At 39.9% G+C, this 24,930-nt stretch overlaps 1 protein-coding gene across 1 annotated transcript in view; it reads right to left on the bottom strand.

The window, feature by feature from the left end:
- LOC126463802 (dual specificity protein phosphatase 23-like) overlaps window positions 1-3,656 on the bottom strand; it is a 115,569-nt gene extending 111,913 nt beyond the window's left edge. The window contains exons 1-2 of the mRNA XM_050096189.1: window positions 3,314-3,656; window positions 2,381-2,586 (exon numbers count right to left, since the gene is read on the bottom strand). Coding sequence (XP_049952146.1) covers window positions 2,381-2,586; window positions 3,314-3,601 — 494 coding nt within the window. The 5' untranslated portion in view covers window positions 3,602-3,656. The remainder of the gene's footprint in view (window positions 1-2,380; window positions 2,587-3,313) is intronic.
- Window positions 3,657-24,930: the final 21,274 nt, after the last annotated feature.

Genomic DNA, 24,930 nt, shown 5'->3' with positions numbered 1-24,930 from the left:
CACAGAAAGTATCCTACTCTCTTTCATTAACACGTGTTGGAAAGATAATTATTGAGATCGAATTGTGGGTACAAATAATGTTTCCAGATCATCTTTCCTATTAAAATCCTTTAGAAAATCTACACTGAAATCACCACAGACTATTTACTGCTTGTTGCTGTCTGGTCAGATAACATAGTAGGGAGTCCATATTCCTCACAAAATTTCCAAGTACCGAACTGTATACAGTGACAATTAAAAGTGAACTATTTTTCAATATTAATTCACAAGTACACAACATGCTGATGGCTAAAAAAACTAATTGTTTCAATGTTTTTGAATCTGGGTTCTGTCTTCATAAATCCAACAAATCCTCCTTTTCCCACATTAGTTCTACATGGATTTAAGATGACAGATTGTAATCTTTTATATTTAACCTCCGTAACCCTGTAGTTCTGTGGTGCTCACATAGGCACAGGATGTATCTCTTCCATGCTCTCTAAATTTTCCAGGAAGACAAGTAGTTAGTTCTCTACATGCTGAGGTGAACCCTACAAGTGAACATGATCATAGCTAGCATGAACAAAGAAAATACACCTGTTTTGAGGTGTAGTCCTATGCCTACAACAGAAAACACAAGAACTGTAAGCAAGCAAAAGTGAAGAACACCTGTAGATGAAGATATCTGGCCTTTTCCAATGCCCACAGTAAAAGGTAAAATTGGGGGGAAGAAAAAAAAAAAAAGAATGACAGAAATCATTGATATTAACTAGAAAGCTGAATGAACTGAGCAGTAAAACTTGAAAAGACTGGAAAAAATGAAGAATGGATGTAAAGAAAATGAAATTGGAAAAATAAGCAAAAAATTAATTGCAAGGTTACAAGGAAAATAGTGGATGAAACATTTGATAGTGAAGGTATTTTAAAAGAATTACAGAACAGAGAAAATGTGGGGATTAAAAATAATGTAAATTCTTGGATGGGAAAATATGTAAAATAAGGTAGAGGCAATCACTTACCTGTAGAGGATTGGTGTGCGACACACATAAACACATCACAGGAAACTGTTAACAATAGCTTTCAATCTCTTGCTCTTTTTCTAGTAAGAGTACACACATTCACAATCACACAGAGGCCCAACCATACAAACACACTAGTGGTGAGGTAAGTGGTTGCCTCTCCCTTATTTTATGTGATTTGAAGATTAAAAATAAGATTTTGAATCTGTGGAGTTTGCAGGGAAGAACAATTAAGTCCTATTTGAAGGGTAAGTACAACATCAAGAAAACAAAAATTACAAAATAAAACGAATGTGGCCCATTCTATTTTTTTTTATTTACTTACTTCTTTTTGGACTTTGTGTCTGTAATTTGTAAAATGAATATGGCCGTGCGTGTGTAATTTTGCTGAATTTGTATCCTTAGATATATTAATGGCACCAATAGAATATGTGTTATTGACTTATAAGAAGCACTGTTGTTACTCCATTCTCTATTGAAAAGTCCTGCATGGTTAGGTTGAATTAAAAAAATATATATATATATTCTTCAACTCAAATCTAAAATTCAATTTTTGTTTATTACAAGGAATTGCGATAAAAATTTACAACTTGCCCGACATACTACAGCCAATAGTGGTAATTACAAAAAAGTAAAATATCTTGTTTCACAGGAAAAAAATTTAATCCAAAATGTGCTGAATCACACCTCCCTGTAAAGTTACTCTAACTGCATGCCCCTCATCTTCCATAAAATGAAGCTACTATAGTTATGTGTAGTGCTTCATACTGAGCATCTATTCTTCCTGCAGACAGTGAACTCTGTCGTACCCGCAACCATAATGGACTGGAAATTGCTTCATCACCTATCTTAGCAAAAAATGAGTTGAAGACAGTATAGAGAGCCATTCAACAATGCCAGTGTCACTGTACTGCATATAACGTGTTGTACACCTTGGGCCATTCATGTTTTGCAGATGCGTTCAGAATTTTACATGAGAGCAGAAAGATACAGCTCAACATGGTAATGGTTGGGCAACTGCTGCTATTGTGCGGTATCCCGGAGATTGTTAAGGTTGGCAGTGGCCAAACACACAAAATACTAGCTTGAAGTTGTTCCACATGTACTAATTCAGAACTATGGAGTCGTCAAACACTATGTAGAATTTTGCAGATTGTAAAGTGCATTGGCTTCGTACAGAGCATCACAGATAACTTGCAAGAATACGCTTTATACTCATTCATAATTTGGACGGTGCAATACGTGTGCTTAATATGAAGCTCTTCCAGCAGAAATATTATATATGACAAATTCGAAATAAAGCAAATGATATCAAGCATAAATAATACAATGAGTGGCAATTTGCAGAAACTTACAAAGAATACCTTTAACTGGGGGCTTACAGATTTGCTAGCTCATTACTGCTGCGAAGATAATCAGTGTATGCAATAACAGCTTTTTCTTGTTCATATGTTTCTACAGACCCAGGTCGCATGAGTCTAACATTTGTTATTGCTCTCTCTGGTGATACATCATGAAACCTCACAAGATAACATGCTGCCATTACACCTGTTCTTCCTCGTCCCATTCGGCAGTGGACACCTACTGGCTGAAAAAGAGAAGAGTGATCTTAGGCATTCCAATGCATACACATTTAGTTTTTACAATATGGTGTCGTACATGTCTTGCAATGCCATCAAAACAAAGCAGTTTAATTTTATGAAACTATAAACACAAATATTAAGCAGTGTAAAAGTGGTTATTGCACTCTATTAATAGCCCTTAAAAGCAACAATTTGTGAACATGAACGATGACAGACGATTCCATAGTACATAAGGCTTTGATGAAGAAAGATTATTCTGGACAAGGCAGCTGATAGGTCGCGAAACTAGCTTGAGGATATTAATTCCTACCAAAACACAAAGAAGTAGGTGTGCAAGCAACTGCCAATAGTACAGGAATGTTGACAGCGACGCAAAATCATAGAGGTCTCAGCTCCACTGTGTCATGGTAGGTTGGGGACGAAATACTGAAGGCAAAACAAAATTGTGGACAGTTCTTGCTTGTGCACCAAATGCTAAAATGTGCAATTTTGAACGTAGGATTAGCATACGTAATAATCCAAGGCCAATATAAACATTAAACTAAAGGCTGTGATAAAGATTAAAAAGTGCGTTAACCTTCTGACAAAATTCCCAAGGCCGCGACCCACAATTAAAAATTGTGACAACGGACAGCTATTAATTACTAGCTCACAGTAAATAAATTATAATTAAAAAAGTGCGTAGTAGCCTCGCAACACACCATAAATTGACCTAACCTAAATGAAACTGACCTCACTCTTTTTTAAGGCAAATTCGCAAATTTTTATAAACTTTTTAATCTGGGTTATCGATGGCGATCGAAATTCTTTTATGGGAATTTCTGTCCACGCGATGTCTGGAAATGCGTGAACAGGAGGTTTCTTCTCTGGAGATAGTGTTACAATGTGTTTTATTCCCTCATTAATCAAGAAACGAATATTCGCAGCGGTCTGTGGCCATGCCATTCCAGCTAATTCATTCTGAACGATCCACGAAAAGTTCCAAGGTGGACAACAATAATTATCTACTGACTCTGCCATATAACGTGCCAACACTCATGTACCCCGCAACAGTACTTAACTACTTCGTAGCTCGTACTACCTTACGGTATAAAAAAAGCAGCAGTGTCAAACTGAGCAAAGATCACCAACTGACAAATTACATTAGATTTCCAGAGATGAAGTACGACACAAGATCAAACCGTCTAGCGTCGATTAATGCGCTTCTCTTGAAATAATTGATAAGAATATACTAAAAGGTGAACGAAGAGGATGGTCAACGACATTTATGAGGCAAATAAGCTAATAATCTGTCATATGAGGCTGTGTGTGAGAGCACTCGTCAAAATGGAAGTTTGATGAAGTGTCACCGCAAACAGAGCTAGAGAATTTATTTAGAAGCAATTTGGGCTCTGTATTACCTTTTGTTGGATGCCTCATTGCAGTACTTCTATAAATCAGTATCATACGGGTGTTAGTCTAACAAGTTAATTAGCTCAACTACTTGGGAGGCATTTGAGGTTAATTATTTTCTGAACCGTTTGTGGCTACACTACACACCTGTTACAGTGGAGGACGCTAACTTCACGCGATATTTTCTATAAGAGTTGAAATGTTGGTCTTGTTAGTGATTTGTTATGCAAATGCCGACGGCAAAAAACATCAAATAATGCGAACATGATACATCGCTGTTTAAACCGGCGCCCAAGCAATTTTGTTTCTTGATACACTCTGCCAGCGGAATATCGTTCCCTGATTGGCTGACGAACTCGCGTGCTGTACAGACTCTGTAAGTATTTACACCTATACGATTCGGAAAACTATTTTGCGCTTGCCGTAGTAAGATAAGTGGTGAAGTTGAAAATTTTGGCAATTCGTTCGTGACATATGAATCTAGTCGCAGTACTCGAGTGTACTTGCGGAAAAGTATTACACAAATTAGCCGTGCTATCATGATCACAGGTAAAATTTGATCTGTTATTAAGATTCATAACATTGTACTGCATACAGATTACAATTTAGTTTAAGTTTTCTATTATTTAGCAAGAAGAACTAGGGAATATTTGAGAACAGATTTTGCTACTAGTTTCTGATAAATCATTTTTCACAGTAATTTGTGCAACTAACATTTTTCCTTCTAGCATACTACTAGATTTATCCATTGACAGACTTTATACGAAAAGAAACAAACTCGTGAAGAAAATTTCTGATAATTAAGAAACTTAACCGCCGAATTAATGGGCAAAATACAAAGTTAATTGCTAAAACGGATGCTAGACGGAATGTTTACCGTCATCGCCCTGTCACGGATTTCACTTTCCTTTAGATTATATAGATATAGACAATACTGAAGTATTGCACACTGCTTCTTTATATATTACAGTTTATTCCGTTTAATTTCCATAGAATTGTTAGTTCAGAAACGTAGTTCACATTATTGCACCAGAATTTTGCTTTGTTGGGGTATCGTGTTAAAAGTTAGTGATGTCAATTCACTTTGCCCTGACATAGTACAGGCGCTCCGAACTTCCGTCGGAATGGGAACGAGCGTCGTTCATAAAAATGCTTTGCCTCCTAGGTACGTATGTATTGTGTAGAAAGCAAATTACCTGTGCAGCCTCGACATAAAAATTACTTCACTGCTGAACAATAGTGTATTATGAACCGGATTTTCACAGCAGCGCTCATTTATTGGCAATCCAAATACAGTATAAATAATCTGATATCTCTCATTCCATGAGTGGCCTTATTAATTGTACCCTCAGTATAGTAAAAAACTAAACAGTAGCATCCAATTGGTTATTTTTGCTGCAGCTTGAGTCCAGTTCTGCCAGAAATGTTCACAATGGCCAGAATTTTCCCTTCACTTGTAAATACAACGCTCATTTTCTGCTGTAATGAAATTTCTTGCATTATATTTGGTTTTGGTCAGTGGGAGTGTATCTTGTAATTCACTGTCTGTATTTTGCAGTAATCCATTAAGAGATGCTGTAGCTTCAGAGCAGGAATGTTAGAATTCCACTGTTATGTCCATTCTCAACCAACATTACTTTGTCACTTTATGGGAAACTGTCTTTCATATTGCTTTCTCAATTCCACGTGCCATTCAAAAACTCTCAGTATATCTTCATTATAGATTGGATTTTGTGTTGACCAGATATAAGTTTTAAATGTAGGCCCTACTTTAAAAATGAAATTTCTGTCTTATTTATAATTTAGTGAATCATCTTATTTCTAACCTGCATTTCCTCCCAAGGACACTTTTTCATTCTGGTTATTATAAAAACCCTTACTTCTTAACATTTACATCTCAATTCTTTTTTTATGCCTCTTAGAAAGCGTCATTGGTCATACTACAGCCACTGTGACAATTCTATTTGATGCTTTTATCACACAGAAAGTCATTAAATATGACCTAAAGTATGTTATTCATATATTAAAATTTTTTGCAAATAAAAAAGAATATCCTTGCTCAGTAATTGGCAAAGAGAAAATCAGGCTAATATGAACAATTGTTTGCTGCATTTCTAATCATCACAGATGTATAAAATACATTGGTACTTATTATCATCAGAAAACTTTGTTTTTATAGCTATTGTTATTACAAAACTATAAATAAATAAAAGAATTAATGAAATTTTGATGATACATCTTCTCGATAATCTAGCATTCGTAAAATGAATTTTTCTATTAAATGTAAAACAGCATATACAGTACATTAGTGATTTTCTGATATTGTATATTCAGCGGAAAGCATTGTAGGGTGAATTTATAAAGCTAACAACAGTGAATGGCCCATGTTGTTAACAGGCAATTCACTCTAAAGTAAGCAGAGTATCTCAAATGTGTAAATTTGGATTGCAGTGGTCTTTTGCAACTAAACAGGATTTCATGCATTTAAGACCCTGTAATTAGCACAGCAACTTAACATTGCTAGGAATAGATAGTAATATGCTGATCTGAAGTATGTCTTGACAAAAATGTTTTAGCTGCATAACTCTTGAGACTGTACAATAACATTTCAAGACTGACGAATTTTCAGTTTGTATCTGATAATTGCCACAGTGCTCTTCACTTGTGTAGTTCCTCTTACACAGTTTGCCATTTACTACCACACCCTGCTTGTACCATATTGAGACTTCATAATGTATTTTCCTATATGAGTAAACAAACTGTGTATACAGCATATAAATAGCTGAAACTGTGATTAACCAAGAGACAGAAAAGTGACTTGCATAAGGGGAATCAGGTAAACAGAGGAATAGAAGATGTGCAGAGGGAGGCTGGGTGGGCCTACCAAAGAGCCATGTGATGTTTCCTGTTGAATAAAACTGTGATAAGAGTAAAATGTTGCAAACTTAAGCCTGCCAAGGGAATGGTGGTAGAACTGTATGGTATATAAGGAAAAGTAATTAACAGAAGACCTGAATCCAAAACTCATTGTCACCCCCTGTTAACACCTCAATACTCTATTGAATATAAATTGGCTTCAAAGTTCATGCATTTGACAAGTTGTACGATAGATCACCATTAGTATGTAATTAAATACATTTTCACTATGCACGGAAATGGTCTTCCCATTACAATGTATGATAGATCTCTAGAAATCCAGTTTTTGTAACTTGTATGATGTAGTAGTGCTGGTTACAAAAACACTCCAATAATAGTGTTGGCTGTTGCATGGCTACCGCTAAAATTGTTAAGATTGTATGGATTAGGCTATAAGATTTTGTGGTGAATGTTACAGATACTGTTTCAATATCTGCACATTGCAAGGTGCTTTACAGTATGTTGCAATACCATTATCATCCCTCTCCTTACCCTTTCGCTTCAATTCTTACATAGTAAATAGGAAGAACGACTGTCGGTAGCCCTCCATATGAGACAGACATACAGGCCTGCATATTTCTGATGACCTTAAAACTATGTTTTTAGTTCAACATGTGAAACTAGACAAGTTGACATACATAGTGACTCCATGATGATGATACAGGATTTCAGGGATTATGAAGAAAGGTAAATGAATCAATTTGTGAAAAGATACACTGGTCAAGAAACAACTGAATTGCAAATTATAAGCGAAAATTGTCCTGATATATGTGACAGTGTACCCCTTCTGCTATAAGCTCTGTACTTTCCATGTTTCGGGAGGAGGTAGTATGGACCAAAACAAGAGAAAACTGTCTAATAAACACAGTCTCTAAAATGCATACCTTATAAGCTATGAGCACCTGTTCAGTGGTTGTGTTTCACAGTAGCAAAGATGGCAGGCACTCATAGCTCTTAAGGTATGCATTGTAGAGCTCATGTTGGCTAAACATTTTTTTATTGTTTAATATTATCTCCTTCCAAAACAGGGAATGCAAAGAGCATGGTCCTCTGGCACAAGTATCAGATCAATTTTCACTTATAACTTTCGCCTCTGGCATTAGCGGACCAGTAATATAATCACAGAATCACAGTTAAACTGTTGCAGTAACACTTCGCTTTTGGTTCATTTAATTTAAAATCATCCAGAATAAAGAAATCTTGTCACACTCAAGTCACAGATGAAAATCTAGTGTAAGAAAGTACATAATGAAAGAGTGTTAATATATTTTTTCCTGAATTTTTAGATCAAAACTGTGGTTAAGGCATAATTTTAAAATTCATTTCGTTTCCACAAACAGGTGCAAATAAAATAATAACTTTTTTAAATTTATGTATCAGTTTTACTCTGTTTGTTTCACTGGAAATATAAGTGCTTTTTACAAATTTCAGGTATTATTTTCTTAGCAGAAATCGCAAATTTCACCATTTTAATGTTTGTTTCACATAACGTTTATTATCATACTACTTAACAAAAAATATGAGAAGGATTTTTGTTCTGTTTAGTGATCTAAAACTGAAACAACATAAATAAAAATACATTCATATCGTTTTATGACTCAGCTAGTGTGATCTTTGATCTACATAAAATACATACATAATACTCTAAAAATTATTCATTCTTTTAACAAATTATCAGTGGAAATTGTGTCCAATCTCAAGTATTTAAATGACAGTTCTTGTGCTTGCAGTAAGAGCAGATGCACTCTTTAAAATTTTTTAATAAGGGGTCCAACAAACATCACCATGAAGTGACCGCTAATAAACTGAGGAAGGTCCACATGGTCTCATGAAACTGACCTTTGCAACTCGATGTTCTTCACCGATCGCAGGTATTTTTCCAGCCCACCATTGGTTACTGTAGCTACCAGTGATGAGCATTTCTTCTTCAGTTGTGACATTGGCCTTGTTTTGAGGCCTAAGATGAACTTTTATAAATTTAGTACATGATGAACCACACTTCACCAGTATCCTGCTTTTCTTCAGTGGTTTGAAAAAACTGATTAACTCTTGTCCGAGGACTGGTAGAACCAGTTTAATATCATTTTTGTAACATATTTGTGTATATTGTTATCTCCTCAGTCAGAAACATAAGATCTTTGTATTCCTGGAGCATGAGTTTTGGCAACTGAAAACAGATTTTTTTTTCCTTAAAATGTCATTGTTTTATGGACACTAAACTTGCTCATGTGACTAAACATTTATTAGTACCACAAACCCCATCACATAAACTTTTGTGATGACCAAGCAAAAAGTTCTATTCTGCAATTACATACCCTTGATCTTGCTTGTGATGACATGGATTTAGAAAGTTCTTAAAGTTTTTACCTTGTGATTAGCTGCCATCACTGAAATAAAAGAATTAATGTTGGATGTGTGGTATTTGTTCCAGGTGAGAGCAGGTATTCGTATCATGCTGCAAAAAATCACTTAAAGACAAAACTACGACACTGACTTAAAGCAATTCTCTGTTTTATAGTACACAACAAAAAGATAAAGCATAATTTGAAAGTTCTGCCAATGAAAACCTTGTGCAACATCCTGAAGCAAACAAGTATAGTTTTGTGCAAAATCCAGTATAATGATGTAGGAAGTATCATGGAGTATTTCCTTGCTTGATTTTAAGTAGTAACTCAGAGATTTTTGTATGTAATGATGTGTTAAGTTTTGAAGTACTTACACAACATACTCAACAAATTCATTGACTGTCTTCATGAAAGTGTCCAATGTAGGGTGATAAGTTTGGATTTATTGCCTGAAAATAACATTTTCAAAATCTTGTAAGGATTCCATCTCCAATATAAAATTATGCAGTTCATATTTGCACTCCTCATTTTACAGATTGTAAACAAGTTCCTGTAAAAGTTTTTCTGTTAAGTTTTACATGTGCATTGTGCATCCTCAGTTTTACATTTTGTTGAGAAATGCATGTACCCAAATTTTTCATTCTGCTTTCTTTTGGGCAAAGTTCACAAAGCATTGTGAAACAAATTGTATCACAAGCGTAGTTTTATTTGAGAGTTAAGTACACATCTTTCAGATTATGCAAAATGAGTCTTTTTGTATTTATGATTTTTTGCTTTTTTCTGAAGAGACAGATAGTCTCTTCTTAATGTGTAACCAATACAGTCTCTTTTACTAGCTGAAATTTGACCTATGTAATCATCATAGTAAAAGGTCTGGACATGTGTTTCCACATCCTTGTCTGTTCTGTTTCCCACATCACATCTTCCTTTTGACAAAATACAATCTCCTTTTTTAGTAATTCCCTTAACTTCTCTACCATGTATTCAGTGGTTCTAAAAATGTTTAGGTTTTTTCCTTGGCACACAGAAGGTTTTTTTCTTTACCACACAGAAGTTGATGCAAAGATAAGTATTTGCAGTTTTCCTTAACACAACTTTTACTAAATTTCTCTTGAAGTTTTTGCATTAAACTATTTTAGTCTGTGCATTCAGCACTGGCACATTCTTCAGGCACTTTTTCCACTGGAATATGTAGCACTTATGATGCTGTTTGCTGGAATTTTGTGCTATATGATGGGATTTAGATCAAATGCCTTGCAATTTCAGGGACAAAATGGCCTTACAGCATGTCATAGGAAGCTTGGTAGCAGGGATGAGTGCAAGATTCTTATATTTCCTTGTCATGGTTAAAGAAACAAGTTTCAGATATATTTTAACAGCCTTTTTACTGAGATTCCTAAAAGGTCACCGTAAATTCTTTGTCCTCACATGTTCCCATATAGAGCCTTTAACGAAAAGTTCAAACACTGTCATTATATTCACAGGTACTTCTTAGCTTCAGTAATTCAACATCAGAATGATTCAAAACTTGCCAGTCTCTTTCCTTAGCTACTATGACTTTTCTTGTGACACAAGACTGACTGAAATTTTGTTTTTCATGATCATTTCTAAATCAAATGGTAAAGAGCCATGAAAAAGGAATATTATTTCAGTCTTTGTTCAGTCAAAGATGTATTATGAAGACTCTGTAAGGGGAAACAAGGGTTAATGGCTTCTTTATGGAATTTCGTAACACTTTTAAGGAACAAATAAGATTTCAGTCAGACACGGCAGAAATATCTGTCAAGCATATTCAGTTAGCAGGTTGAGAACATTATAAACCTGTTGCAGCCCACAACACAGGTCTAGCAAGAGAGGAAAAACACTCTTCCGATTCCCTCCCCCTCCCCCTCCCCCCCCCCTTCCCCCCCTCCCAGAGAAGTATGGTAATAGTCATTTTGTGAAAAAAATTCTAAATTTACAAAAACCTTCAGGAATGATTTTCGTCACAGATTTTCTAATATTTGTGTGAATAGTTCCAGCATTTTAACAATTTTATACCATACATGAATCCTTTTATTTTCCCAGTGTCACCAAATTGTATAAAATCAATACATAAATAAAAAAGTTACAGTGGTTACAAACTTACAAGCCATCCTCTCCCTCAATGCCACTTTGTGAAAATGACACCCATTTCATAATGGCCTCCTAACTATAGTTTAGATCACAAGCTTCTAGAAAAAATTATTTTAATCCTCTTTCATTATATACTTTCTCCTACCATATTTTCATAAAGATCTCTGATATGAGGGCAATGACCATTGGGTGATTTCACACGAACAAGGCCTTGTGCAGAATGAATATTTTCTCAGAGGAATGGTTAAAGTAATGGAGTCACATTTAATATATAAAATCCCCATCCAGTCACCCCAGTTTAAATTTTTCTGTATTGTGCCTAAACTAATCAATGCAAATACCAATAGGGTTCATTTGAAAGGATGCAGCTAATTTTGTCATTTATTCTTGTTGACTCTGAGCAAGACAGAAAATTGCAACAGAGGAGGCAAAGGTCGGGCGGCTTGTGGACTTCAAATTTATTCATTGAAAGATATTAAGAAGTGATTGCTGTGATTAAGTATAGAATATAGAGCTGTAATTAATTTCAGCTTTTTTTGTGGTGTGGCTTGGAAGTGGATGCTTGAGATAAGCTGCAGATTGTGATTGATGAAAAAAAAGTGGGGTTAATGAAGGTGCTGTGAGACCAAAATGTGATATACAAAGCAGATAGTGGGGCCAAAGACTTGTAAGAGGAAAAATTGCACATTGCTAGACTGAGAAAACTGGAAAGTTAGGCTCCAAACGAATTAATTTGCCGCAGATCTATCATACTAACTAATCCCAACACTTGAAACTCAGCATCACGAAAAAAGGGAAGTTCTAGATGGTAAATAGAAAGCTGCTGTAATACTGAATAATAGATGTTGTTTTTGTTGTTATTTTTGATTCAAAGACTGGTTTGATACAGCTCTTCATACTACAATACCTTATGCACCCCAAGGGGTTCACATCTCTCTTGTGAGTACTGGGCCACCATGGGGCCACAGCCCTTGCAGCTCTACTTTCCCCTTCCATGCTGCAAATCTATCCTTCTATTATTCTTTTTTCCCCTCTGTCTTTCCATTGGATGGTCTTCATAGTGCCTATTGTGCTTGGATCTGGTTTGTGATTTTAGACACTCCTTTTCTCCCTTCTAGCATTCTACAACTTTTCATTCGTAATTATGTGGTCCTCTTGATGTGGTTTGACTTGCTACTCATTTTTCAAACTCTACAGAAATGTGGATGATGAGGGGGAGGTTGCCCAGCACGGTGTATATTGCACCTTTTGTGCATTTGTCTTTGCACTCTTCCTTTCTGCAAAGGTATTATGCCCAAAACCCAGCACAGTAGCCACCATTGTTATACACTCCTGGAAATTGAAATAAGAACACCGTGAATTCATTGTCCCAGGAAGGGAAAACTTTATTGACACATTCCTGGGGTCAGATACATCACATGATCACACTGACAGAACCACAGGCACATAGACACAGGCAACAGAGCATGCACAATGTCGGCACTAGTACAGTGTATATCCACCTTTCGCAGCAATGCAGGCTGCTATTCTCCCATGGAGACGATCGTAGAGATGCTGGATGTAGTCCTGTGGAACGGCTTGCCATGCCATTTCCACCTGGCGCCTCAGTTGGACCAGCGTTCGTGCTGGACGTGCAGACCGCGTGAGACGACGCTTCATCCAGTCCCAAACATGCTCAATGGGGGACAGATCCGGAGATCTTGCTGGCCAGGGTAGTTGACTTACACCTTCTAGAGCACGTTGGGTGGCACGGGATACATGCGGACGTGCATTGTCCTGTTGGAACAGCAAGTTCCCTTGCCGGTCTAGGAATGGTAGAATGATGGGTTCGATGACGGTTTGGATGTTCCGTGCACTATTCAGTGTCCCCTCGACGATCACCAGTGGTGTACGTCCAGTGTAGGAGATCGCTCCCCACACCATGATGCCGGGTGTTGGCCCTGTGTGCCTCGGTCGTATGCAGTCCTGATTGTGGCGCTCACCTGCACAGCGCCAAACACGCATACGACCATCATTGGCACCAAGGCAGAAGCGACTCTCATCGCTGAAGACGACACGTCTCCATTCGTCCCTCCATTCACGCCTGTCGCAACACCACTGGAGGCGGGCTGCACGATGTTGGGGCGTGAGCGGAAGACAGCCTAACGGTGTGCGGGACCGTAGCCCAGCTTCATGGAGACGGTTGCGAATGGTCCTTGCCGATACCCCAGGAGCAACAGTGTCCCTAATTTGCTGGAAAGTGGCGGTGCGGTCCCCTACGGCACTGCGTAGGATCCTACGGTCTTGGCGAGCATCCGTGCGTCGCTGCGGTTTGGTCCCAGGTCGACGGGCACGTGCACCTTCCGCCGACCACTGGCGACAACATCGATGTACTGTGGAGACCTCACGCCCCACGTGTTGAGCAATTCGGCGGTACGTCCACCCGGCCTCCCGCATGCCCACTATACGCCCTCGCTCAAAGTCCGTCAACTGCACATACGGTTCACGTTCACGCTGTCGCGGCATGCTACCAGTGCTAAAGACTGCGATGGAGCTCCGTATGCCACGGCAAACTGGCTGACACTGACGGCGGCGGTGCACAAATGCTGCGCAGCTAGCGCCATTCGACGGCCAACACCGCGGTTCCTGGTGTGTCCGCTGTGCCTTGCGTGTGATCATTGCTTGTACAGCCCTCTCACAGTGTCCGGAGCAAGTATGGTGGGTCTGACACACCGGTGTCAATGTGTTCTTTTTTCCATTTCCAGGAGTGTATGTAGGGGGGCATCATCAAATACCTTCACAGTGGTAGTTCTCTGAACCCACAGGGGTCACCCTGTTGGTGCCTGAGCTGGATACCCATGCAAGCCAGGGAGTATGTGTCCATCATGGTTGGGGCACAGGACTCCAGGCAACAGTCTGCTGGTGAGGTAATGGTTGCTGTGGGCTGGGTGGTGCCCCTTAGAGGATGATACCGATCGGAGTGGAAGATACCATGGCAGAAGGTTTGCACATGAAGCGAATTACACTTTCCTCTGCTGTTGGCCACAAGGGAGATGGGAAAGATTATTACAGTGCAGAGAGATATAACCCTATGGTGTTTCCTTCGCTGGCTACGCCATGGGAAGAGGTGCAAGCCAGACATTTGGGTATGAAACACTTCACCAAATACTTGGTGTGTACTCAGACTGCGGGGCACTTTTTCTGAAACAAATCCATTATTTTTTGTGGAAAACACTGAAAACAAATTTGGTAAGGTTGAGTATCTGAGAAAAGTGCAAAATGGTTTGGTATTAATTATAACTTCCTCTGCTGCCCAACCTATAGGTCCTCTGGCCATTTCCTTACACTGAACTTTGAACATGGTCTTAGGAATCGTCTTCCGCAGAGATCAAATGCTCCAAACAGGTGAGGAGCTCCAGACTAAATTGCAGTGGTGAGGCATACATTTTATGAGAGAAGTGCAAAAGTGCCATACAGATGCAGGGGCATTTATCTTAACCTTTGAAGGGAATGTCCTCCCAGTGAAATTTAAGGTCATGGTGTATAGGTGTGATGCGAAACCACATGTCCCTCCACCTGTGAGCTACTGTGGATGTTTAAGTTTTGGGCATATATCATCCCGCTCCACAATGGATCAAAATTCAGCAGTTGTGGATGATCGCTCCACAAAGATAGTCCATGTGAACATTCATTCACCATTATGTGTCAACATCACCCTTCCCAGTTTGCCCAATAGAAAGAACAAATGATCCAGGAATACAAATCTATTGACTGCCTGTTGTATACTTGAGGCACGGAAGAAATATGAATGCTTACCTCCTATGGATATGATGATCAATTACACTAACACTACAGGCACTGCCCCCCTCCCCCCCTTACTTCTTGCATTGCTCTCCAAGAAACACTGTTTATTGTGTGTACCTGGGGGAACCATGCTGCTCCCAATATATCACCTGGAGGGGTGGTTGGTACTATGGTTCCTACCTTCTTCAAACTAGATCTCCTACCACCTTCCCTTCCCATGGTTTCTGCGGTACCTTCTTCGGGAACCGCTTCCAGCACTTAGCCGGAGAAGCATTGTCCTCCTTTGGTGTCTACTGGTTACAGGCTCCCTCTTGGGCCTCTTGGGATCCCTCTACCTGGCATCCCCCCCCCCCCCCCCCCCAGCCAAAGAATGGCTGCACGAGTCGTGGCTTTGGGTCCCATGGCTTCTCTACTTCGTCTGTCCCCGCACTCACTGGGGATATCCCCTTGCATGAGCCTCACCCACCAGGGTTACAAAAGAAAAGAAGAATCAGACAAGGGTTCTCTGGTGCCCCTGGACATGCCAGATCCCACCATGCAGTGGGATTGTGAGACAATGTTTGTGAATGTGTTTCCATCACCACTGGTGACAGGCAGTGATCTTTGGTCCAATCATACCTAACTACTGTCACCTACCCGAACGAAGCCACCTTATTTCTTCTTCTGTGGTTTGCATTGCTCTCTAAGAAATGCTCTTCAGTGAAGACCATTCTCCAACATTCCATGGTTATTGTGCGTACTGCTGGAACCATGCTGCTCCAGAGAGTACATCTGGAGGGGTCTGTACTTTGGTTCCTACAGATGTTGTCAATTAATGGATTCCCCAGCATACTCATTGGAGGCAATAGTGGTGCAGGTGCAAATGACCTCAGCAATTACGTTTTGCAACATTTACCTACCTCCAAGGAGGCCACTTACTTACATTGCATTGTCCACATTAATCCATCCAATAATCTCCTCCCCCCCCCCCCCCAACCACACACACACACACACACATTCCATTTTTTTTTTTTGTGCTTGTGGATTTCACACAAACCACCCTCTGCTGTGGGGGAGTAACACTTCATCTGGTAAGGGCCTTCTAATTGACCAGCTTCTCATAGACCTTGCTTTTTGCCTCAGTGATAGTTCTCTTATCCACTTAACTGCTATCCATGGGAGTTTTCAGCTATTGATTTAACCATTTGTTCTTCTAATCGTATGGCTTCACTACTTTGGTTACATGATGACTATTGTGACAGTGACCACTTTCCAGTGATCCTGTTGTTTACTTGCCCCTGCCAGACAGACCGACAACCATGTTGGGCACTTCACAGAGCCAGCTATGCTGTGTAAGCCTGTGCTGTTACATTTACCACCTCTCTGTTGGATTGTATTGGTGAGGTTGTGCAAGGTGACTCCAACATGATTATCCATCCCACTGGAAGTGCTATTCCCCTTTCTACAGGCCTGCCCCATCATCGTCCAATGCTGTAGTGGACTAGAGAGATTGCAGTAGCTATTCAGGATCAATACCAAGTCGTGCAATGTTTCAAACGCCACCCTTCACAGACCAACAGTATCATTTTATGCAACTTCATGCTAAAACTCACTATCTAACCAGTCTTAAACATCTACCTCTATACTCTGCAGACCACTGTGAAGTACATGCAGAGGGCATCTCCACTTGTTCCAATTATTATGGTTTCTTCCTTTTCCAATCATGTGTGGAGATTGGGAAGAATGGTTGATTGAATGCTTCTGTGTGTGTTGTAATTATTCTAAGCCTCGCTAAGTGAGCAATGGTTGTAATATATTCCTAGAGTCATCATTTAAAGCTTGTTCTTGAAACTTTGTTGGTAAGCTTTCTTGGGATAGTTTACATCAGTCTTCAAGAGTCTGCCAGTTCAGTTTCTTCAGGATCTCTGTGACACTCTCCAATGGGTCAAGCAAGTGTGTGACCATTATGCTGCCCTTCTCTGTATGCATTCAATGTCCCCTATTAGTTCTATTTGGTATGGGTCCCACACACTCGAGCAGTATCCTAGAATGGATGATTTGTAAGCAATCTCCTTTGCAGACTCATTGCACTTCCCCAGTAGTCTGCCAGTGAACCAAAGTCTATCTGCTTTACCCATGACTGAACCTATGTGATCATTCCATTTCATATCCCTAAAAGCGTTACACCCAGGTATTTGTATGATGTGGTCGATTCCAGCAGTGATGTTGATATTATAGTCATAGGATACTGTGTTTTTCGTTTGATGAAGTGCACAACTTTACACCGGAGTATTGCTCTGCGATGTGGTATCCGCATCAGATGGGATTGATGAAGGGCATTAGAAAAGTTCAAAGAAGGGCAGCTCGTTTTGTATTATCTCAAAATAAGGTAGAGAGTGCCACAGACATGATTCATGAATTGAGGTGGCAGTCATTAAAACAAAGGCATTTCTTGCTGTGGCAGGACTTTCTTATGAAATTTCAATCACTGACTTTTTCCTCAGAGTGTTGCAACCCAGCTACATTGGGAGAAATGATTATCATAATAAAATAAGAGAAATCAGAGTTTGCACAATAAGATTTAAGTGTTTGTTTTTCATGCGTGAAATTCAAGAGTGGAATGGTAGAGAAAGAGCTTAAAGGTAGATTGATGAACCCTCTGCCAGGCACTTAATTGTGAATTCAGAGTAATCATGTTGATGTTGATGTATATATAGAGTAAGGAGGAGTGCTGGGAGCACTATGTCTCATCTCTGGGGTAGTATGCCTCTTCTCCTCAGGTGTGAGCCAAGCTCTGTGGCCTTCTGAGCTGCCAGTGATTAACAGCTGTTCCGGATCTTGTCCTACACGGTGGTCTTTGTATCGATTCATCAGATCTTATAGAACACCTTGTGACAGCATTGATGTCCTCTTTCTATGAGGCTGTCTTTCTACTGCGAAAGTGACAAACTGAAGATATTCCCTTATGTTTCACTCCCCACCAAGCTGCATCCTATAATGAACCCTTCATCGACTGTGAACTACTTCGGGCTCTTGCTTCATCCCATAACGGAGCTCCAGCGCTGAATCTATTCACAATCAGATGATCCAGTACCTGAATGTTCCCCAAAGGCAACATCTCCCCAGTGTCTTCATCTGTATTTGGCTACAAGGTGCCTTCCCCTTGCAATGACGAAATAGCATAGTTGTCCCAGTCCATAAGCCAGGTAAGAATCCACGTCTCTCAACAGTCACTATCTGATTAGCCTGACCAGTGTGTTCTGTAAGCCACTTGGAGGATGTTTGCTCACAGGTTAAGCTTGGTTCTCAAATCTTGGGATCTTTTGTCCCTCTATCACTGTGGTTACTGAGAGGGATGATGCACAACCGACCATATGCTTAGGTTGGAAGCAGCAATACAACTGGCTTTTTCTAATCTCCTTGTCACAGTCTTTTTTGACCTGCACAAGGCATAAGACACAGCTTAGTTTCATCACATTTTAATTACTCTCCATGACTGGGGATTTTGAGGCTCCTTACCGATTTTTATTCATCGCCCCAGTCCCCCCTCCCCCTCTCCCTCTCACAGGTGTTCTGGATAAGATTTGGCACTTCATTCATTTCCACATAGGTCCAAGAGAATGGTGTCCCACATGGCTCTGTGTCTGAGTGTCACTCTCTCCCTCCTCGCCATCAATGGAGCCCTGGTCACTCCTGCACTGCTATGTCAATGATTTTTGCGTTTGGAACAGCTCCCACTCAGTAGCTTCTGCTGAATGCCAGCTTCAAGATGCCATCTGGTGGGCCTCTGCCTGACTCTATTCCATGGTTTCCAGTTCTCTCCTACAAAAACACGGGTCATGCATTTCTGCCGTTGTGCAATGGTCCATCCTGACCCAGAACTCTAACTGGGTATCCAGCTCCTGGACTTTGTAGCGCAGTCCTGTTTCTTGGGCCTCCATCTTGGTAAAATGCTGAGCTGGCAGCCCCACATTCACCACCTGAAGACTAGGTGCAGGCAGAAGCTTACCGGTAACTCTTTCTGCTTCCTTGCCAACACTTCTTGGGGTGTGGATCATGCTAGTCTTATCCATTTTTACCGGGTCCATGTTTTGTCCCAACTGGACTATGTTTACCAGGTTTATGGCGCATTAGCTCCTTCAGCTTTAAAGCTGTTAGATCCCAGTACACCATCATGGCATGTATCTGGCCACTAGTGCCTTTCAGATTAGTTCCGCAGATAGTCTCCTTGCTGAAGTGGGTATCTTCCCTCTTCAGATTTGACAGCTCCAGCTCTTGGTCTCTGATGCAATTGCCATTCAACAATACCCTGATCATCCCACTATCCGATTGTCTTTACATATGGGGTGTGTCCCATCCGGATAGCTGCCCTCAGGTGAGACTACCAGGTGGAATGCATCACAGTTCTCTCTGCCGAGATCTGCATCTCCCCTCCCTGGACTGTTGCTCCCCGTGTTTTCTCACACAGTCCCTTTTTGATGGTACCAGGCCTTGGATTAGGGCTAATCTCTTCTGTGGTCCACAAGTCTCATTCACCTCCATGACCTTTTGGCTTCTGTTATGTCCAGTTCTTCAAGAGTTCCAGGATGCTACGTACTTTACACCACCAGATAAGACAGGATATGCTTTTACATCTCCTGCTGGTATGGAATGCTTTTCACTGCTGCCAAGAACATGTAGCATGTTTATGACAGAGCTAACAGCCATTAGCAGAGCCCTCCACTTAATTAAACAGGCCTCTCTTGACCTGTTTTAATACGCTCTGACTCAATGAGCAGTCTCCAGGCTACAGACTGATGCTATTGTTGCCACCCTTTGGTATCTGCTACTCATGACCTTTCCGATGACCTTCGTCATGCTGCCTGCTCGATTGGCTTTCTTCGGGTCCAAAGTCATGTGGGTATCCCAGGAAATAAAATGACTGACCATTTGATTAGAGTAGATTAGAATATTTCACAAGAAGAAGAGCAAAATCTGAGAGGGGCACAGGGAGTGGAGGAAGCAAGTTCTGCCCACTGACTGTCAACACACAGGCTGCTGAGGGGTGAGGGGCAGTGTGGAAGAAACAAGCCGCACCAAGTTTTGTGTTCAAAGGGGCATTGATAGTGCTATCCATCTCTTAGCTGCTGCTGCAATAGTTGTCAATTGCTACACACTACACATCTACAACTGGAAAAATTGAGACAAGGGTGTAACAAAAGTTTACAGGATTCATGAAACTGAAATTGGTAGTTTCATGTTGAATGATGGTGCTTGTGGCTACTAATTTTGTATCAGTTTTCATAGAAAATTATACAATGAAACGTGATCACCAATCAACAATGTATCCACCCTCTAGCAGTAAAGACCTCTCATTCTGCACTTCTTTCCATGTGAATCCCATGGAGTATTGGTCAAAGTTGCTGCAGACTGGGCGCAGTCTTCTGAACCAAGGGGAATAAGTTGATTGTTTGTCTCAAGACACCCCTGTCAAAGTTATCCAACTGGATTTTCCCAGTAGATCTTTGCTGTAAGAGAAAGAGAATTATAAAAAAAGAAGTCTGAAGGTAGAATTTGGTTTTATGCAAAATGTGTAGTTACAAATAACAAGTAGAAATCCAAAAGGGAACAGTTGACTTAGTAAAACCAGTTACAGAGTAGTAGTCTCATGTATAACATGATGCTACCACAAGTAATTGAATGAAAATAATTTCTATTACAAAAGACTATACTGTCTGGGCAACCATAGCTGTGAATCTTGGAAAATAGAAAACCACTTCAGCCATCTGAAATTCCTTTTTTTATAGTGAATTCACAATAAAAGTGCAAAGAAAGCAGGTGCTGACAGATGTGAAAATTACCGAACAATCAGTTTAATAAGTCACGGATGCAAAATACTAACATGAATTCTTTACAGACGAATGGAAAAACTGGTAGAAGCCGACCTCGGGGAAGATCAGTTTGGATTCCGTAGAAATATTGGAACACATGAGGCATAGAAATATTGGAGCACATGAGGCAATACTGACCATACAACTTATCTTAGAAGCTAGATTAAGGAAAGGCAAACCTACGTTTCTAGCATTTGTAGACTTAGAGAAACTTTTTGACAATGTTGACTGGAATACTCTCTTTCAAATTCTAAAGGTGGCAGGGGTAAAATACAGGCTATTTACAATACAGAAACCAGATGGCAGTTATAAGAGTCGAGGGACATGAAAGGGAGTGAGACAGGGTTGTAGCCTCTCCCCGATGTTATTCAATCTGTATATTGAGCAAGCAGTGAAGGAAACAAAAGAAAAATTCGGAGTAGGTATTAAAATTCATGGAGGAGAAATAAAAACTTTGAGGTTCGCCGATGACATTGTAATTCTGTCAGAGATAGCAAAGGACTTAGAAGAGCAGTTGAACGGAATGGATAGTGTCTTGAAAGGAGGATATAAGATGAACATCAACAAAAGCAAAATGAGGATAATGGAATGTAGTCGAATTAAGTCGGGTGATGCTGAGGGAATTAGATTAGGAAATGAGACACTTAAAGTAGTAAATGAGTTTTGCTATTTGGGGAGCAAAATAACTGATGATAGTCGAAGTAGAGAGGATATAAAATGTAGACTGGCAATGGCAAGGAAAGCGTTTCTGAAGAAGAGAAATTTGTTAACATTGAATATAGATTTAAGTGTCAGGAAGTCATTTCTGAAAGTATTTGTATGGAGCGTAGCCATGTATGGAAATGAAACATGGACGATAACTAGTTTGGACAAGAAGAGAATAGAAACTTTTGAAATGTGGCGCTACAGAAGAATGCTGAAGATTAGATGGGTAGATCACATAACTAATGAGGACGTATTGAATAGGATTGGGGAGAAGAGAAGTTTGTGGCACAACTTGACTAGAAGAAGGGATCAGTTGGTTGGACATGTTCTGAGGCATCAAGGGATCACCAATTTAGTATTGGAGGGAAGAGTAGAGGGTAAAAATTGTAGAGGGAGACCACAAGATGAATACACTAAACAGATTCAGAAGGATGTATGTTGCAGTAAGTACTGGGAGATGAAGAAGCTTGCACAGGATAGAGTAGCATGGAGAGCTGCATCAAACCAGTCTCAGGACTGAAGTCCACAACAACAACAACAAAGGATTTTGGTATAGCTGAAGTGGTTCTCTATTTCACACAATGCCTTTCTTCTACAGTGTGTGTGTGTGTGTGTGTGTGTGTGTGTGTGTGTGTGTGTGTGTTGTATTTAACTAACAAGTGACTGGACTCATGCCTACTATGTTCAGCAAAGCACCCTAGCACCTTAACCACAAGACTGTGTAAGGGTTTCCAAAAAATCTGCTTTGTTATTGCATATGGAACCACCTATTGGTTGACAACTTTAAAGTAATTCAGACAAAGTGGAAGACAGTTTCAAAGTGCTGTTGAACAGAAATATTTGAACTGAAATTTATCTCTCTTTGTCGGGAGTTCTGGTGATTTCTCAGGATTCTCTTTGCAAAATCTGCAAATTCTTTTCACAGAGTTAAAGCTTGCCGATATTTATGTCATGGTATGTCTTGTAAGTTGAGAGAGAAGATAGAGGAACTCTTCATTCTTTCTCTCCCACTCGCAACCCCCTCCCCCCCTGCGGGTCCAGTGGTTAGAATAGGCCCGAGATATTCCTGCCTGTCGTAAGAGGTGTCTAAAAGGAGTCTCACATGTTTTGGCCTTTATGTGATGGTTCCCTGTTGGGTTTGACCTCCATCTTTCTAAATTTTCCTGAATTGCGAGCCAATTGGGGAAGGGCATTTTACATAGTGCATCGTTTCCATCGTACATTGAGATCTTTAGCCCACTTTCTCGTTGTCGCATTGCAGTCCCGCTCATTCTCCATCTCCTGGGCGAGGACACCTTCCTGGGTGCGTTTTCCACCAAGCACTATGAAGTGTCGCTTTCTGCACCGACAATGACCGTGGACTTCGTACCACCCCATATCCAGCACGGTTGCCAGTCCGGTGTGGTGGGACCATCAAGCCATATATCTCTCCCCTAATGCGGTGCTTTAAGTGCTGGAAGTTCGGCCATGTCTTCCTGCTGTACTTCCAGCGTCACATCTCGAGATTTTGGACATCTATCACATCCCATCTTTACAAGATGGCGCCGATAGAAGAGTCAGTCCTCAAAAAAGGTTAAATTAAATAGTTCATCGTGTAGGGAATGTTCGAAACGCGTCATGAAAGGCATCTTTTGTGTGAAGTGTAACTACTGGTTTCATGAAAAATGCGCGAAAGTGAATTTAAAACTCATAAAAGACGAGTTTCCATGGTCGTGTCCACATTGTTTGCGTATGGAGACGGCCGAACTCGTAAGTACCGTGAACTCAAAAGAAGAAATTATTAAATTGCTTCAAAGTGACATTGAAGCGCTGAAGGCGGAAATTTTAGCATTGAAACAAGAAAATTCTGAACTGGTTATTGAAAGAAAATCCTGCGTGTGTAGAAATCAACCCATTACTGAACAAAGTGGCAAACATCCGCATTTGTGTAATACGGCAAATAATACAACAGAGAACTCTGTCAGTGAAACAAGTGATAAGTATAAATGGAAAACAGTTTCCTATAATAAGAAGGGCAAACGTAAAAGTGCAACGAACAAAGAAGATGACAAAAACGATTTTCTGTTAATAGGTGATTCTATATTAAAAAATGTTATTGTGCCGGACTGCAAGGTCGATGTTCGACCTGGAATCCGATCGCATCAGCTCAACAAACATTTTAAGAATGTATTGTCCACGAAAAGAAACACGGGCGAAACTGGTAACAAAACTTTAAGTACCGACGATTACAGAGGTGTCTTAATCCACGTGGGCACAAACTCCATCCGCAGTAACAGTGAGGAAGAAATCGTGAATGAAACGCGGAATCTGATTAGATCGGCGAAAACTGTATACCCAACAGTCAGGCTGGTAATTAGTGGAATCATTCATCGAAGATCGGTAAGTGATACTTACATCAACAGGTTAAATACCGGCATTAGGGAACAGTGCAACAGACTCGGTGCAGTATTCATTGACCCAAACAAATTCTTAAACTGCAAGTGTCTGGGAAAAGATGGCCTGCACTTGAATAGATTAGGCTCTGTGAACCTTAGTAAAATGTTCATAGACGTGTGTAAAGTCCTAAGAAGCAAGGGAAACTAATTCATTGTGATAGGGGTGACAAAGAAAAAATTCAAACTGAAAATAAAAAGTTTAGGTACCAAACAAAGGATGCACGCGAAATAACTAAAAGAAAAAATGATCTATTGATGCACTTGAATATAAATGGCTTAGGGGCAGAACTACCAAATCGTAAATTCTCAAAAATCGACGAACTAAAAATTCTGCTTTCAGAATCCGTAAATATTAAAATAATCTGCCTAAATGAACACTGGTTAACAGAAGATAGTATAAAAGTACTAAATAGTATTAATAATTATAAGGTAGCTGCTAGCTTTTGTAGAATAAGCAAATCTCGTGGAGGCTCCTGCATTCTTGTCAATTCTTCCATAAGTTATACAGTAAGAGATAGTTTTAATTATTTAAATGAAGAGAGCGTGTTTGAAAGTTGCTCTGTAGAGCTGAGTGATCTGAATACATTGGTTATAGCAATCTACAGAATTCCTGGATGTGCGGTAACAAAAGTGTTTTTAACCAAATTCGAATGCCTCCTGGAAAAACTCCAGAAAGAAAGTAAAAAAAAAGTTGTTATAGCAGCAGACTTCAACTTAAATGTCTTAGTTGAAAGCAATGATTCCACAAAATTTCGTGACTTAATTCAGAAATCTGGTTTCAAGCTAAATTTTTCTGAAGGCACTAGGGA

Source organism: Schistocerca serialis, chromosome 1 (genome assembly GCF_023864345.2).
Source record: "Schistocerca serialis cubense isolate TAMUIC-IGC-003099 chromosome 1, iqSchSeri2.2, whole genome shotgun sequence".
Classification (NCBI taxonomy): domain Eukaryota; kingdom Metazoa; phylum Arthropoda; class Insecta; order Orthoptera; family Acrididae; genus Schistocerca; species Schistocerca serialis.
The sequence above is the reverse complement of the archived record's forward strand: the minus strand, read 5'-3'. Positions and strand labels throughout refer to the sequence as shown.